Genomic DNA, 16,979 nt, shown 5'->3' with positions numbered 1-16,979 from the left:
CTCTTAATATATACTTTAAGGATCACCTCAAATATCCACAATGCAGGGTACTTGGGTGGCTCAGTCAGTTAAGTGTCCAACTTTGGCTCAGGTCATGATCTGACAGCTTGTGGGTTTGAGCCCTGCTTCGGGCTCTGCACTGACAGCTCAGAGCCTGGAGCTGCTTCAGATTCTGTGTCTCCCTCTCTCTCTGCCCCTCCCCTGCTCATGCTCAGTCTCTCTCTCTCAAAAATAAATAAACGTTAAAAAAAAAAAAAATCCACAACGCTGTTGAACATATTAGCCACAATTACACAATAGAATTTTGTTTTATTTCACTTAAATATTTATTTATTTATTCTGAGGTTGGGGAGCGGCAGAGAGAGAGAGAGAGACAGAGAGAGAGAGAGAATCCCAAGCAGCCTCCACACTCAGCACAGAGTCTGACTCAAGGCTCGATCTCATGACCTGAGCTGAGATCAAGAGTCAGAGGCTTAACTGACTGAGCCACCCAGGTGCTCCTACACAATAGAATTTTAAAGTTGGAAAGGAACTTTAATGTCATATGATTTCACCCTGTTATAGGTGAGGACTTTTATATTTTAAAAAAAACATACAGAATCCATCTATCTTCTGGTAAAAGACAGCTAGTCAGGGGTTACAATCAGATTAACCATATAGGGAAGTAAAATATATAGGCCCCACATATATTTCTAGTAGCTTTGCGAGATTGGTTTTAAATTCCACTTATATTTATCAGTGCCACTTATGTATTGTCTTAGCTACTCGTACTTTTTCATGTGTCCAATGGAAAGCAATATAATACTCACAGTTCTCCGAGAAACAACAAAATTCCAAAGAATACCTAAAAATGGTAATAAAAAAGGACAAGCAGAGTTTAGGAAATTTATTTTAGGGCAACTGCCAGATTTATTTTAAGCCCTCTGCTTAAAAATAAATTTAATTCACATGACCAGCTTAAAATACTGGATGAAGCCAAGAAGTCACTGCAAAAGCATTTAATAAAATACCTGAATTTTGTTTAGTTGTCCTTTGTTATGATTTTTGTGAAGACTTACTTCCTATCTTGATTTGTACAATGGCTTTATATCTAAATATTTCTTGTATGTAATAAAGTGAAAATAGACATTTTTCAAAAAATGTAACATTTTCCTAACCTCTGACTCACTGCAGAAAGTTGGTGGGCCGTTCCGATGCTGTACAATGTTTTTTTTATATAGAAAGACAATAGGTTCATCTGTAGTATTTACCAGCGTGTGGTAAAATACCCACATTTTCTATTTCTAGCAATCTTTAATTTGACCTATGGGCAAAACTAAAGATTAGAAATAAATTAAAGTACATTTCCCACTGACAGCAGTGCAGAACATTACTTTGCAGATTGAGTAACAAGTACCCTCTCACACCACAGTCAATGAAGCAATTGATTTAAGAGGAAATGCCCATAATTTTCATATTCTACAAGGGTTCTGGTAAAATCACAATTTTAAATTTCACTGAACGCTTTGAAATTGAAAGGCAGGATCACACATCAAAAGAGAAATACAATGGGAATGATAATGGTGTGGGAGAACTAGTATGAATAGTTAAGTTATACTAATTTAACTAATTAAATAAATTAATTAAATTAAATTAAATACTAATTTAAGTTAGTATGAATAACTTAAAAACATTGATTTTTTTTCTATGAGATTTTTTAAAAAATAAAGTGAACTTGGCTTCTCTGAACTATATCATCCAGAGTTAATATTTTGGTGCTCCCCTGACACACACAGTCGGCTTATGGGACTGCTTCGTAATTTTCCCATGGAATCGCACACGGTTTAAACCTTATGGTGTTCACGAAGGGCGGGGACGATACGGGCAACACTACTCCGCTGGTGCCCAAATGCTGCTGCCTGGTGGCGAAAAGGCATCTTGCCTTAAAAAAGAGCCTATTTGCAAAATGACAATAACAAGCACACTTTCTTTCTTGTCAGAAAGCCCCGGACCGCTGTTGCAGCCCACAGGAAGCAGAAGTGAGGCAGCTGCCAGGACGCGACCAAAGGCAGCAAGAGCTCCGCTGCAACCCCGCCGGCTCACCCTCCTCCGGCTCCGACCTCCTCTACCGGTCCAAAGCTTTGCTGGGCTCCTCAGAGCCTGCCGGGGCGAAGGCGGGGCCGGCCGCCGCACCCAGTCCGCTCCTCCCAGCCCGCCTGAGAGGCCTCGGGCGCGCCCCTCCTTCCGCCCCGCCCGGCCCTGCCCGGCCCGGCGGAGACGCCGGCGTGCGCGCGCGCGCGCGCGCGCGGCGCCGAGCCGATTCTCCTTCCGAGCGTCCGCGCCCCGCATGCGCACTCCGCGCCGGCGGTCTCCGTTTGTTTGAACAGGAAGGCGGACATATTAGTCCCTCACGGCCCCCCTCGCCCCACCCCCCCAGGCATTCGCCACCGCGACTCGCCCTCTCCGGAGCAGGGGACGCAGCCCCTCCCAGAATCTCCCCCATCAAGCAGCGCCGGGACCCGACTCTCGTCTTCCTCACCGCGAGCTCTCTAGCCTTCCTCTCCTAAGTCTCCATCGGGCACCGACCTCGCCCTGCCCCGCCGGACACCGCGGTAGCAGCCCCAGCAGCGACGGACAAAATGGGAGAGTGAGGCTATCCCGTGGGGACCACCTCTTGGCTGAGTCGGTACGGTGCGTCGGGGCCGCGCCAAGTAAAGCCGGGGATGCGGGGCTAGACCGCCTACAGCACTTCAGAGTGGAGCGGGCCGGGCCCGTGGCCCAAGCGGCGGCGGCAGCTGGCACAGCTCCGCACCCGCCCTTCGTTTTCGCCTTTCCTCTTCTCCCTCCCCTGCTGCCCAAAGGAGTCTCCACCCTGCTTCTCTTTCTCTCTCCCCTCCGACCCATCTCGGGACGGGGAACCCTCCATGGCGAAGGCGGCTGGGGCCCGCTAAGCTGAAGCACCTCGCCGGAGCGACAAGGCTGGTGGCGACGGCGCTGTCGGCTGTCGTGAGGGGCTGCCGGGTGGGATGCGACTTTGGGCGTCGGAGCGGCTGTGGGTCGCCGTTGCCCCCGGCCCGGGGTCTGGACAGCGGAGATCCCCTCAGTGAGGGGAAGGAGAGGGAACCGGGCGCACCTGGTGACCCTGAGGTTCCGGCTCCTCCGCCCCGCGGCTGCGAACCCACCGCTGGAGGAAGTTGGTTGAAATTGCTTTCCGCTGCTGGTGCTGCTGGTACGAAGGTATTGTCACAGTAGCAGCAACATGTCGACTGGGGACAGTTTTGAGACTCGGTTTGAAAAAATCGACAACCTGCTGCGGGATCCCAAATCGGAAGTGAATTCGGATTGTTTGCTGGTGAGTAGCACTGTTGTCTTTTGCTTGTCTGGGGTTCTGTATATATTTGCCTTCCTCTTGCATTCAGTCTAGTTATTTGCAAAAGAAAGTTTCAGGTGTGCATAATCTTGGAAAACATCAAAATCTGCCGTTTTTCCTGAAGAGCCTTTGGAGCACTACTAAAATCTCCTCCCGTGTCCTTATTTATCATCGGACTGGCTCTGTGCTAACTACTCTCTGAACTCTTAGGTCTGACTCAGTTCATCATTATCCAAAAGATACTTATAAACCTCTATTTCAGGCATCACATAAAAAGTTACCACGTCAGTTATTGCGTATATAGTTTGTTGAATGATGATCTTAGTAGTATTAATCTTTTTGATCGGTTTGACAGTAATGCTGGAAAGACTACTTTCCACTTAGAGCGATTTAGCTCCTTAAGGGTTTAGTTTTTAGACTTGAAAGTGACAATGGAGAATCGATATTGAGGAAGTGATTTTTGAGCCAAAATGTCATAGGTGACTTGAATCTGGAGGAACTTTTTGATGGACTATTAAGTCTAAAAACCTAAGGTAACTGATGATAGGTCATCACAATATTAACTCTTTTACAGTATTGTTTATTACAAAAGTATCGCACAGATATTATAACTGCCTTTTTTGATGGTGGTGTGCTTAACCACTGTCACTTTTAAAACATTCTAAATAAGTTTTTATGAAATAAAAGGCAAAATTTTAAAGATTTCTCAGTAGTTGATAACATAGTTATCTGTAGGTAGAGTTTTTAAGTTTTGTCTATTTTCCCTGATACTAATAGTTGCAAACTCTGCAAGTGAATTTCTTCTTTTACTTTGCTGAACAACTAAAAGTTATTTATGATTCTACTTTAGTCCAAACAAAAACACATAATCTCTAAAGTTTCAGGGAGTATATCTATATGGATAGTTATTTACAGCCTCCTCAGAGAATTAATGTTAGATATGTACAATATTTGGGATTAAGATTAGCTGAACAAAATAATGCCATTCAGAGAAATCATATTTAAAAATCTCATGAATCAGGAAAATTATGTAGATCATTTAATATTAACATGCATTTTAGTTACTCTAAATACCTGTGCAGATTTTTAAACGTGTCCTGTTTTACAAGAAAGTTTCTCCCCAAAGTTTTCAGAATTACTCTAAGCATCCTTGACTGTGAAATGAAAGTCTTGTGGTTTATGTTTTTGAAATGTCTCACCTACGTTATGGATGCTCTTCATATTGAGAAACAGGATGGTGGATACTTAATACAGTTTAAAACATTTTATTGAATGAGAGAAGTGGAAGAAATTAGAACAACACATCTTTCTACTAGGAGTATCTGTCTCTTTTAAGAAGTCCAAATTTTCTTTTAATATTTTACCCAATTTCCATGTATCTTTGATTCTATTTTGCTTTTTGGTCTCATTCCATGAAACAGTAGTATAGGGAGGGCTTAGTAGCTTTTTTTGTTGTTGTTAAGTTGTCTTATAGCCTCTTGCCTCAGTTTCATTTAGGGGAACCTCACAGATTTATTGAAATGTGGGAAGATACAAAGAAGTAGAGGTCATGGATTCTTTACTTGAAAATTCAATCTATTTAGGAAAACCAAGACCTAAACTCACATACATATACAGAAACAAAACAGAACACTTTAAAATTTGAAAAAAATGTGTGATGGATTTCAAATAATTGGTACAGGTAATACAAGCTCTTGGTTATTGAAAGGAAGAAATCACTGTGTGTTGAGAGGGCCAGAGTATGCTTTATGATGAGTGGATAGGATTTAGGTGGAGGGCATTCAGAGAGGGAGTAGAGGATAACATGAATAGAGGGTGGGGATGAATTGGCTATGAGATGTTTAGGGGAACCGAAGATAAAGTTGGAAATAACAGATTGGGGTTAGAGTGTGGAGGATTTTATTGCTAGGCTACAAGAGTTTAGATTTTCTTCAGTATGTTGTGGCTATTAAAATATTTGTAAATGAGACTGTTCCAGGATGAATGAAGATGAATCTGTTAGTTATATGCAGGATGCAGTGTGTGAAAAAAGACTGGAGATGGGTTGAGATTGGGGGGCTTCTTAAATTAATAGTACAGAAATTATTGAAGCCCCAAATTGAGGAATTAAAATGGGAAAGGAAGAATTAATGGAACTTGATTGATTAGCAGGGTTGGAGAGAAGAGGGAACCAGAGCTAGAGAAGGTAGAGGATTCTAAAAATTTTGAAGGTAGGTTATAGGGAGACTGGTGAAAACAAAGTTGGGTTTGGATATCTCTTGGGAAGAATAGGCAGTAGATAAGTTCAATTTCAGACTTGTGTTTTAGAGTATAGTGGGCTAACCACAAAGAAATGATCTGAAGACTATTGGAGATAGGAAACTGAGCTCATAATTAAAGATAACAATTTGGAAATCATTTGTGCAGAGATGCAAGTTGAAATTGATATAATGATTAAGGGTAAAAGATGAAAGTTGAAAAAAGAGGAAGAGTCAAGAAAGTAGGCAATCAAGGCCTTTTCAGACTTAGGACAGCCTGGTATCTTGGAGCCCAAGACTTGTAAAATAACATTTTGAAAAAGAAAATAGTCAATGGACAGATTTTTTTCCCCTCCTGTAGTCTTACAATCTTGGCCCTTTTTTCTATTTGGTTTCATAATTGTTCATCGATAGTTACTGAAATTTTATTACCGTATTAATCTGAAGTCGGTAAAGATTGAATTTTTCTTTGGAGACAGATCCTTTTTCCAGTTTTGTAGTATCTAGCCTGATTTTTTTTTTTTTTTTTTTTTTTTTTTTTGGCATGGTATTTTATGTTTATCATTAAGTATTCATTCATTCATTCTACCATTCAGAATGACTTCTCAGGTAACTTCACCTTTTTTCAGTGAGTCTGTTCTTAACTCTTCTTCCCTGTCTGGACTTTGGATGTCTCTTGTATTGTAGGGAGGAAAGCCCTTTTAAACTAATTGCTTTTCTCTATTATTTTGGCCTTTGTTGATTTATTTAAGTGGTATTTATTGAGTATGTATTGTGTGCCATTTGCGGCACTCATGTTCTAGGGTTTTTTTTTTTTTTTTTTTGTAATATCAAAAAATAAAGTTACTGAATTATGTTTGTTCTGCACTTACTTGAATAGGTCCATTCTTCACAAAGTTCCCAAAACTTTTGGTTTCAAAAGAGTTTGCTGGCAGATCTCTTTTAAACCATCTTACAAAAAAGCTTTTTTTGTTGAGGTCTTAATGATGAATATTAGTAGTTATAAAATAATGTAGCTGGAAAATGCCCTGTTAAGTGGCTATCCAACCTTTTCTTGAACACATATAATTTAAGAACTAGATTAAGTCTGTTTTTCATACTGCAAATATGAATGCTTAAATAGTCTGCAGATCCTAAGATAATATTATGGTAACTATTCACTTATTTTCTAGAGCATCCAAATCACTCAACCTTGGTTTTCTCTAAGTCACATTCTTTCCAGTATCTTAATGGTTCTCTTACTGTCCATGTTAGAGTTTATAATGATTATCACGAGCTGTTTTCCTTTTTCCTGCTTTTTCTTTAAGTTTACAATTATTTTATCCAGGGCTTATTAACAATTTCTTAATGTTTTTGAGTACCTCTATTAAGTCTAAATTTCCAAAGGGGGAAAATGGATATGGTTTGTAAATTAAAAAAGAAAAACAAAGGTAGTTGGGTGGGAGCGTTAGGTATATATTTGTCTTGAAGTGTGACATGCATTTCTTGAAAATACAGCTATCTTGCCTTTAGCATGTTTAGCTTACTGCTTCCGGATGCAATTAAGAGCATAACCATTTTTTCTAGTTTTTGTTTGCTGGTGGAGGTACAGCAGTAGTGGGTAGAATGGAGGGAAGGGAACCAATATTAGTTGAACAGTGCATACTGAGTTCTAACACTGCTGTTCCCTTCCTACATACTTGTTACCACCATTTTTCATTAGTCAGTTTTTCAGAATGTGGGAGGCATACGCAAACAAAGTTTCAGGTGTTCGTTTTTGAGTTTTTCTTTAAATTGTCTTTTCTTTGGCTTCCTAACCTAGTACTACTTTCCTGTCTTTTCATTGCTGACTTCTTTTTCTGTCTTAATCTTTGGTCTTGTAATGCTTATCATTTTCTTCACTGTCTTGGAATTTCATCCATTCTTACAGCTTCAGCCACTGTCATCTCTATGCCCATGAGATCCAAGTCTTTATTTTTCAGTCTTTTTTTTTCTGGTTTTAAATCCTCAGTGTCTGACTGTCCACTACGCACCTATACTTGGATGTCATGAAAATTCCTTATATTCTAAAATAAAATTTCTTCCATACACTTATTGGTCATTGACATCACTACTGTCTTTGTCACTCACCTGGAATTTTTGTTTTGAATTTAAACAATCCTATGCCACATGTTGGATTATTTCAACAGATTTTGGCTAGCGTTCCACAGTCTAGATTATTGCTCTCTAATCTCTCTGTGCATCCTACCAGTTGAATTGATCACATTTGGGGTTATATTAGTGAAATAAAAAGACCTGAGGTCATTAAATCCTTGAGCCTAAAACACTATGTCACTGTTCATAATTTATGAGTTAATGGGTGTTATCAGTGTCAATTGCATATCTGCTTGGTTTGGACGAGACTGTTTTTAAAGTTCATTTATTTATTTCAAGAGGAGGGGCGCAGAGAGAGGGGGGGAGAGAGAATCCCAAATAGGATCTGCATTTTCAGTGCAGAGCCTGACATGGGGCTCACATCACAAACTGTGAGATCATGATTTGAGCCAAGATCGCGTTGGGCCCTTAACCAACTGAGCCATGTAGGTGCCCCTTGACCAGACTGTTTTGATGTTAATATGTCGCAAGAAATAAAAAAAAAACCAAAAACAAATTACACCATTGAGCGAATCTTTGGGTAGGCTCTTAAACTTGGATTCAAATGTAGGCTCTGCCATGTACTTGCTAGATGATTTTAGGTGAATTATTTTTACCTCCAGAGTTATTTTATCTTTAGGAAAGTAGGGGGATAATACTACTAGATTGTTGTAAGGGTTAAATAATACAGACTAAACAATTATCAGAGCATATGGCATTTAGTAAGCATTTGTGAATTGGTAACTACTTCATCATATTTATAGTATTCCTGTTATATGTTACGGCGCTTAGGCTAGAAGTTGATATTTATTGTCTTCTGTAAGTACAGAGTAATGCTGGCACCTCAAGCCATACCCATAAATTCATAATCCAGCTGTACTTTACTGAAGTGTCTAAACCAGTTGTAACTGAAAATGGAGATATTTAAATGGGATTCTGTAGAATGGGGAGGGACTTTGGAGACTGTTTATTCATTTAGTCATGACTTATAACATACCTACTTTGTGCCAAGGGTTTATATTTATAAGAAAGGCAGTTTGGAGCTAGTTTATGGAGATTGAGTTCTTATCTTGTCCTCTTTCTGTGTCTGTTATACTTTCAGTATGTGCTCTGTAAATAGGCCCTCTTGCACTACAAGTAACCCTGTGGGTGTATAGAGAGGTGGCTCAGAGTAACAGCTGAGACATGAATTGGACCATTCATTAATCTCTTGAGTCAGAAATGTTTTTAATCCAGAAGAAGGAACCACATAAAAAATTTTTGTAATGAACAAAGAGTAAATTCTCAGTTTTAGTTTTTGCATAACTTTTCAGTTTAGTTTTAGTTCATAATTGTAAGTTTTGTTACTGTGTGTATATGGTAAAAACTATAGAGATTGTTTTCACGTATGACAGAAAACCCCACGTCAGGAAATATACACATGGAGTTCTGTCGCTGAAGATAGTCAAGTAGCTCTACTTCCCCATTCCCATCCTCACTGAAAAAGAGGTACATCCATTTAGTTTAACTATAGAGCATAGCTGATGGATACCACACTCGTGTATGTACAAGAAGATGAACAGATAGTGTTGCATTTCACAATGGAAAATGTTTTATATTGAAAAAAAACCCTCTGGACTGAAAATTCAGAGCATTGTCATAAACTTGTTTTGCTCTTAATTCTCTGTGTGACCAAGTAAATCTTTTTTCTTATCTAGGTTTCAGTTTCCCCATTTGTAGAATGAAGAGTTGGGCCATATAGTTGCTGATACCCACTGTGTCTCTAAAACTTCTGAGTCTTTGTTTATTATACTTCTATAAAAACCTTAAAAAGTTGTGTCATTGATTCATTATTTAAGAGATAGAATTTAAAAGTTAAATGGTGTTAGGGTAGAAATATAAGAATAGTAATTATCTTTGGTAAGTGCTATTTTTGCAACAAGTTTTATATAGCCATAGAAGATCATCCTAAAGTGTTAATTGTTATATTTGGCACTTTTTTATTTTTGCATTTGTGACTTGTGTTCATAACTTTATAGAGGTTTGTACTTTTTGAACAAAGAAGGTGGTAATTGAGTTACTTATTTGCATATCCATTAAATTGTATACATGTAGTTTATTTCTCTAATATACCTGCCCTCCCTGTTTGGGATTGTGAAATACAGAAGTACATTTTCACTGTAGTTTCTAAAGAGTTAGTGGGGTGTTAGATGTTCAAATTAATGTTCAAAATTGATGTCTCAGAGAAGTGAGAAGTTGTCTTATACTTTTTTAAATTTGTGTCTTATTTTAGAAGGTTTGCTAACCTGTGTCCCTTCTTTATTACTATGTTTGTTTATTTTTAAATTTTGTTTATTTATTTATTGAGAGGACGAGTGAGGGAGAGTGGCAGGGAGGGAGGGAGGGAGAGAGAGAGAGAAAGAAGGGGAGAGAGAGAGAGAGAGGGAGAGAAAGAGAGAATCTTAAGCAGGCTCCATGTAAAGTGTAGAGCCCAGTGCAGGTCTTGATCCCATGACCCTGGGATCGTGACCTGAGCCAAAATCAAGAGTCAGACAGTCCACCGACTAAGCCACCCGGGCGCCCCTATTTATGTTTATTTTATTTTTATTTTACTGTTATTCTCATACTTTATAGTCTTTACTCCATGCTCCTATATCGACTTTTGGAAAGAAATTGACATTTTATCTCAGAGGAATTCATTTTGAAATAGTGCTCCTGAGTTTTAAGTCTTCCCTTTTCTCTGCTGTTATTCATTCATTCAGCAAATGTTTATATGGTGTACTGTGTACTAGGCACTCAGATGGGGACACCATGGTGAGTTCAAACAGGGATCCTGCTTTCATAGAACTGGTAGTCTCAGGGAAAGGGTAAATTTTGAGCAGATAGGAGTGGGGTAAGGCTTAAAGGGGAGGTAAGAGGTATGATCACACCTTTCCTTTAAGGCTTGGGATATATTTAAAGACTTGTGGTAAAGTAGTCTACATGTATAATTCTCAGATATGTGTCTGTAGATTGTCTGTATCAGATTCGCTCGAGAACTTGTTAAAAATGGAATCTGGGCCCATGCCCAGACAAACAAAATCAGAATTTTTGGGGATGAGTCCTAGGATCCTGCATGGGTTGTGGATTCTTAGACATATTCAAGTTTGGAAACTATCGTTATGGTGGAAAGACCATTTATTTTTGTTTTATTTGGTAATTTTGTAAATGAAAAATTTTAACATACACAGAAGTAGGGAAAATAGTATAGTGAACTCCCATTACCCAGATTCTCAGTTTTCAAAATTTTATCACACTTGCTTCAACAATCACCCTTTTACTTGCCAAAATACTTTTTTTCTTGCCAAAATATTTTAAATTCCAGATTCTAGATACTAATCATTTCATTCACCCCTACATACTTTAGTAAGTATCTCTAAAAAAACAAAGAATGTTTTCTTCATTGCCACCATGGCCATTATCATGTCTAACAAAATTAAAAGCTTCTTGGTACCATTGATTCCCAGTTTTATTCATATTTATCTGGTCATATAAAACAATGTGCTTTTTGCAGTCGCTTTATTAGAATCTGGATCCAAAGCCCACATGTTGCTTTTGTTGGTTAGGTCTTTCAAGTCTCTTTATTGTGTGGTTCAGTCTTTTCCCCCTCTGTCTTGTCTACCCCTCACCCGCACATTGTCTTGCTGAAAAAAACTGGGTCATTGGTACCGTACAGTGTTTAACATTCTGGATTTCTGTTGTTTTCTTGTAATGTGATTTAATTTGCTCCTGCATCTTCCATATTTCCTGTAAATTGGTAGTTAGATCTAAAGGCTTGATTTTAATTATTACAAATTTTTAGTCAAGAGTATTTCATAAATTATGTTTTCTTTTTTATTTTTAAAGTTTATTTTGAGAGAGCGAGTATGGGACAGAGGTAAGAGAGAGAGGGAGAGAGAGAATCCCAAGCGGGCTCCACGCTGTCAGTGCAGAGCCTGATGTGGGGCTCGAACTCACCGTGAGATCATGACCAGAGCCAAAGTCGGACCCTTAACTGACTGAACCACCCAGGCGCCCCATAGATTGTGTTTTCTTTTGCTTCACATCAAGAGGCATATAATACCTGGTTGACCCACCCTTAGTGATGCTAAGGTTGATTAATGTGTTCAGGTGGTAATAGCCTATAATAATTTCCTTTGTAAAATCCTTCATTATCCTTTTACCTAATGGTTCCATCCATTTGTGGTCTTCATTGAGTCAATTATTTCACTAAAGATAGCAAAATAATGACTTTCTAATTCTATAATTTCTTTTACATTTATTAGCTATAATTCTTCTGTTAAGAGAACTTATGTATTTCTTTCTTTTTTTAATTTTATAATTTACATCCAAATTAGTTAGCATATAGTGCAACAATGATTTCAGGAGTAGATTCCTTAATCCCCCTTACCCATTTAGCCCATCCCCCTTCTCATAACCTCTCCAGTAACCCTGTTTGTTCCTGTTAAGAGAACTTATGAATTTAAGAACTTTCACTCATCATCTATCGGGCTATTTGCATACCATGAAATATCTGACAGGGGCTGTGATTTCAAATAGAGAGAAGCATGTTGATCTGGCAGTGAGAGAACCAGGAGAATACATCCCCTGCCTTTATCGACCTCCTACCTTATAGTCTCCTACTGTGGTCTCCCATTGCCTGAAAAGCTAGTATGCAAAAGAACTCATTGAACCAGTCTCTAAGGGTCAGTAAACAAGATATTACCCAGTCAGCATCCCTCCCTCCATACATCCATCCATCCATTCCTCCCTCTGTTTTGTTTTTTATTTTTAGGATCATTATGGAAGACATTAAAAAAATTTAGTGTGTTTCAGTCGATTTTTGTCATCCTTATTTGATGCTCAGTTTGTCCTTTGACTAATGGGAGTCTCTACATTGGTTCCCATCTGATTTGTATATGACTCTAGTACTCTTTGGTAGAGCTTCCTTGTTTTTTGTATAATAAGATGCCCAGGCTCATATTGTACATTTCTTACCCCAGACTTGGAAGTCAGCCATTACTTTTCCTTTTAGTGGGGAATGATACTTTGAGACCACAATCTGGATTATAGGAGTATTCACTGCTACTGGGTTGAAATTGCTTCTTGTTCTTGTTTAATGAATAGAACTATGAAATATTATTTTTGAAAAGAAGAAAACATTCTTTATACTGATAATTCCAATCTCAGTTTATCATCACTTTGAGTTTGTATTTCTTTTACATGAAAAATCTTTCTAACAATACTAACAGAATTACACATTTGTTTGATTTCTAAGAATGTGGGTATGATATAGTGAAAGAAAAACTGAGCTGAATGCGGTGGGGTTGGGGGAACTGATGCCTTAAGTTGTATTCATCTAATTGACTCTGTACATTATATATTGAAAAGTTGTATTGGCCTCGGACAGATAATACCCAGTCCCTGAACTTTAGTTTTCTTTAGGAGTATAATACAAAATTTACTAATTGAAACCCTGTCCAGATTAATTTGTCTTTAGATACAAGTTTATTTAAATTTCCAATGTTATTAAGAAATTCTGTTTTAGATACACATTTCTATTTCTTCTTTCATTGATTGCTTAAATTTCACTGTTCCTTTAGCAGTGGGACAAAGAAAATGTTTCTCTAATTTTTATCATCCACTCTGAAAGTGTTTACTTATCTCAACCTAATTGCATTTCCTCTGCTTATTTCTAGTAATCTGTAATCATAGAGGCAGTATAGCCTAATGGTTAAGAGCATGCTCTGGAGTCAGACTGTCTGATTTTGAATCCTACTCAGGTCAGCCATTTATTAGCCTTGTGACTTGCGGTAAAGTTTTTTGTTTTTTGTTTTTTTTTTTTTTAATTTGAGCATAGTAGACACACAATTTTATATTAGTTTCAAGTGTACAACTTAGTGATTGTTGGGTAAAGTTCTTGACTTTTTTAAACCTCAAACACATCATCCTCAAATAAGATTAATCATAAACTCTTACAGGGCTGTTAAGAGTATTAAATCTGATAATGCATGTAACATGCTTTGCATAGTTCCCAGCATTTAGTAGATGTTAGCTATCATTATCATCATCATCATTGTCATCATTGTAAATCTTTATAATTTGTCCTGGGAAAGAAGACTTTTGTGCTGACCAAGTGTATTATTATCCACCTCCCTATACCACAGGCCAGCTTTTTATTTAGTTTTGTGATCTTGGACAAGTATCTAACTTTCTTATATTAAATCTGCAAAATGAAAATCATGATAATATTTACTTCATAGGTTTTACTTATGAGGATTAAATGAAATAATTTATATCCAGGTGTTAATAGTTACTTTTTTCTTTACCTTTATATTATAGATTTGATGACGTTTCCACTGTAGTTAGAAATACTGCTTATAAACTTGGGAGAACAGTAGAATGGGGTTCTTCATTTGAGATATTTTTTGAGTCTTATCTTTGCTTTCTGTTATTGCTGCCCTGCCCAAGTCCAGACTTTTAACCGAACATTCTTGTATTAGTGGGACATCCTAGCAGTTTGCCTATATAGTCCATACTATATCTTTCATTTTCTTAACTTTAGTGCTTTTTGTCATGTGGTCTTAGCTTACCTATTTAGCTTACCTTACTTCCTGTTATTCTCCAAAATAGTCTGGTCCAGGTGGATTTTTTTTTTTTTTTAATTTTTTTTTTTTTTTAACGTTTATTTATTTTTGAGACAGAGAGAGACAGAGCATGAACAGGGGAGGGGCAGAGAGAGAGGGAGACACAGAATCTGAAACAGGCTCCAGGCTCTGAGCTGTCAGCACAGAGCCCGACGCGGGGCTTGAACTCACGGACCGTGAGATCATGACCTGAGCCGAAGTCGGACGCTTAACCGACCAAGCCACCCAGGCGCCCCCGGATTTTTTCACTTTCTACTTTCTACTGCTTTTCCCAACGTTTGTTCTCACAGTTCCAGGCCATATCTTTCCTCTATATTCTCTTCACCAATTTCCTTTCTCATCTTTATTGCCTAACATAAGTCATAACTATGTTATAATGTAGTTTTCTTTTTTGAACTCTTACAGTATTTGTAACTGTCTCATGTAGTTTATTTATTTTTCATTTTAGAGAGAGCATGAGTGGGGCCGAGGGACTAAGGGAGAGAGAATCTTAAGCAGGTGGGGCTCAATCTCTACAACTGTGAGATCATGACCTGAGCTATAATCAAGAGTTGGATACTTAATCAGCTGAGCCACCCAGGCACCCCTGTCTTGTAGTTGATCACAGCTATCTTATATGAGTCTGCCTTGAGTGTTGTTCTTACCTCTGTAATCAGAATTTCAGGGCTAATCAGGGCTCAGTATAATTCTGGGCATTATTATTTAATTAATACTTGTTGATTTTTGTGAATGATTATCCCCTCATCCCTGTATTCCTGTTCTTTCCCTCTGAATTAGTTAGGGCTCTGACAGTTATACACGATAGAACTCAACTTGAATTTTCCTAGGCAAGAAGAATTTATAGATTCAGGGAAACCTGATCTCAAAAGATTCAGTTGAGCTTCATGAAGTAAGAACTAGAACTTGGGCCTCAAATGCAATCATGGCTCTCTCCCTTTACTTTCTTATTCTTTCTTTGTGTTGTCATTCTCTCTGATTGTGTTAGTCACTTGTGGAAAATATGGCTGCCCAGAGCACTGGAGCTTTATATCTAACAGCTTCAGCTTTAACCACTGACTTCAGATCTTTAAATCTCAAATCCAGACAGCTCTGAAGCAAGAGATTCATTAGTTTGGTTTGGGTCAGGGCCTATCCCTAGACTAACTATTTGTGATAAAGAGGGTAGGATCACTTGAGAACTATGAGAATGGGGAAGTAGTTTCCAGAAAAATGAGGGCAGTGGGACAGGGCAAACAATAAGAGATGTCTGTTATACCATCCCTTCTCCCTTTCTTCTTTTCTGTGACCTTGGATCAGTCACTTAAACTCTTTACAACAGCCATTTCTTCAAACTATACAATGGAGTTAATGGAGTTAATAATAATTTACTTCAGGGGCTCCTGTGTGGCTCAGTCAGTTAAGTGTCTGACTTTGGCTCAGGTCATGATCTCACAGTTTGGGGATTTGAGCCCTGCATCAGGCTCTGCGCTGACACTCAGACCCTGAGCCTTCTTCGGATTCTGTGTCTCCTTCTCTCTCTGCCCCTCCCCTGCTCATTCTCTGTCTCTCAAAAATAAATATTAAAAAATAATTTACTTCATAAGGTAGTGGTGGGTATTAAATGTGATGATCTATAGAGTTTGAAATCTCATGAAAACAATGCTGTAAGCTGATGATAAATGACTGCCCCTTGGTCCCTTTTACCTTCATTCCCTGTGCTTATCTGGCCCAAAGTTTTTTGCCTGTAGGAGCTTGTCTTGCCACTCCAGGTTGTTAACTGGCTTTTTGGCATTACCCTAGTCAACTCTGTGCCCGTAGTTTCTACCATCTTTCTGAGTCGAAGGAAGAAGTTATTAGTGTCAGATAGGTTTTCTTGGATAGTTTTAGAGTAAGTTATTTATTATAACTAAATGAATTATAATTATAATCTAAATAAAAGCAGTGGGCTTATTTTGTAATGGTAGCATTGAAATTCAGCCCCTGCCCCTTTCTTTCTTCTTATAATTGTTTCAGAGTACTACTGGATTTTGTGAATTGAAGGTAAAGGGCCTATAGAGATTTCTACTCCTTTTTTTCTGTATTAACCAGGAATCTTTTGATTCAAGTCAAATTAGGTTAAGCAATGAAGGACATTTATTGCCTCTGAATACTTCATAGGTAGATTCTAGCTTCAGGAATGTCTCTTTTTCAGGACTCAAATGATGTGATTGGGTGCTGGTTTTTCAGATCTGCTTCTTTAGTATGGTTTTTCTCCTGAGGTAGATAATTTATTTTGATTGTAGGATGATTGCCAGTAGCTTCCATCTCTATTTGTTCAGATGCAGTGGGAAGCAAAAATCTTTTCTTCTGCCCTTCAAATAGAGTTTCTAACTGATTTAGCCAACTCAGATTATGTGCCCATATATGAACCAATCACAATAGTCAGAAGAATAGTATCATCATAAGCTTAGGCTTTCATCATGTACTCCAGTCTCAGTTTGGGGGGTAAGACACCTTATATCAAGATATATTAGAGTTGCACGAGGGAGGGGTAGAAATTGGAGGTCAGTTATCATGAGAAAGGGCAATGACATGCTGGGCAGTCCCAAATAGTCTCTACTACATTAGGTAGAGATTCCTCATCAGAAGAATCCCAAGTAATGATAGTTTATTCTTTAG

General features: G+C 38.3%; 1 protein-coding gene and 1 long non-coding RNA gene across 5 annotated transcripts in view; one reads left to right on the top strand and one right to left on the bottom strand.

Moving 5' to 3' along the window:
• LOC144613840 (uncharacterized) overlaps positions 1–2,267 on the bottom strand; it is a 37,648-nt gene extending 35,381 nt beyond the window's left edge. Inside the window, exon 1 of the long non-coding RNA XR_013551270.2 lies at positions 810–2,267. This is a non-coding gene — a long non-coding RNA (uncharacterized LOC144613840). The remainder of the gene's footprint in view (positions 1–809) is intronic.
• Positions 2,268–2,418: 151 nt separating this feature from the next.
• The window catches only part of ROCK1 (Rho associated coiled-coil containing protein kinase 1), a 162,384-nt gene continuing 147,823 nt past the window's right edge, over positions 2,419–16,979 (top strand). For 2 of the 4 annotated variants that reach the window (XM_060613397.2, XM_060613396.2), the window contains exon 1: positions 2,420–3,331. In XM_060613397.2, the coding sequence (XP_060469380.1) occupies positions 3,239–3,331 (93 nt within the window). In that variant the 5' untranslated portion in view covers positions 2,420–3,238. Of the gene's footprint in view, positions 3,332–16,979 lie in introns of all 4 variants that reach the window. The other 2 variants (XM_060613398.3, XM_060613399.2) reach the window with 2 other exon arrangements.

The sequence above is a fragment of the Panthera onca genome, chromosome D3, assembly GCF_046562875.1.
Source record: "Panthera onca isolate mPanOnc1 chromosome D3, mPanOnc1 haplotype 2, whole genome shotgun sequence".
Classification (NCBI taxonomy): Eukaryota; Metazoa; Chordata; class Mammalia; order Carnivora; family Felidae; genus Panthera; species Panthera onca.
Note: the sequence above shows the minus strand (reverse complement) of the source record. Positions and strands in the feature narration are given on the sequence as shown.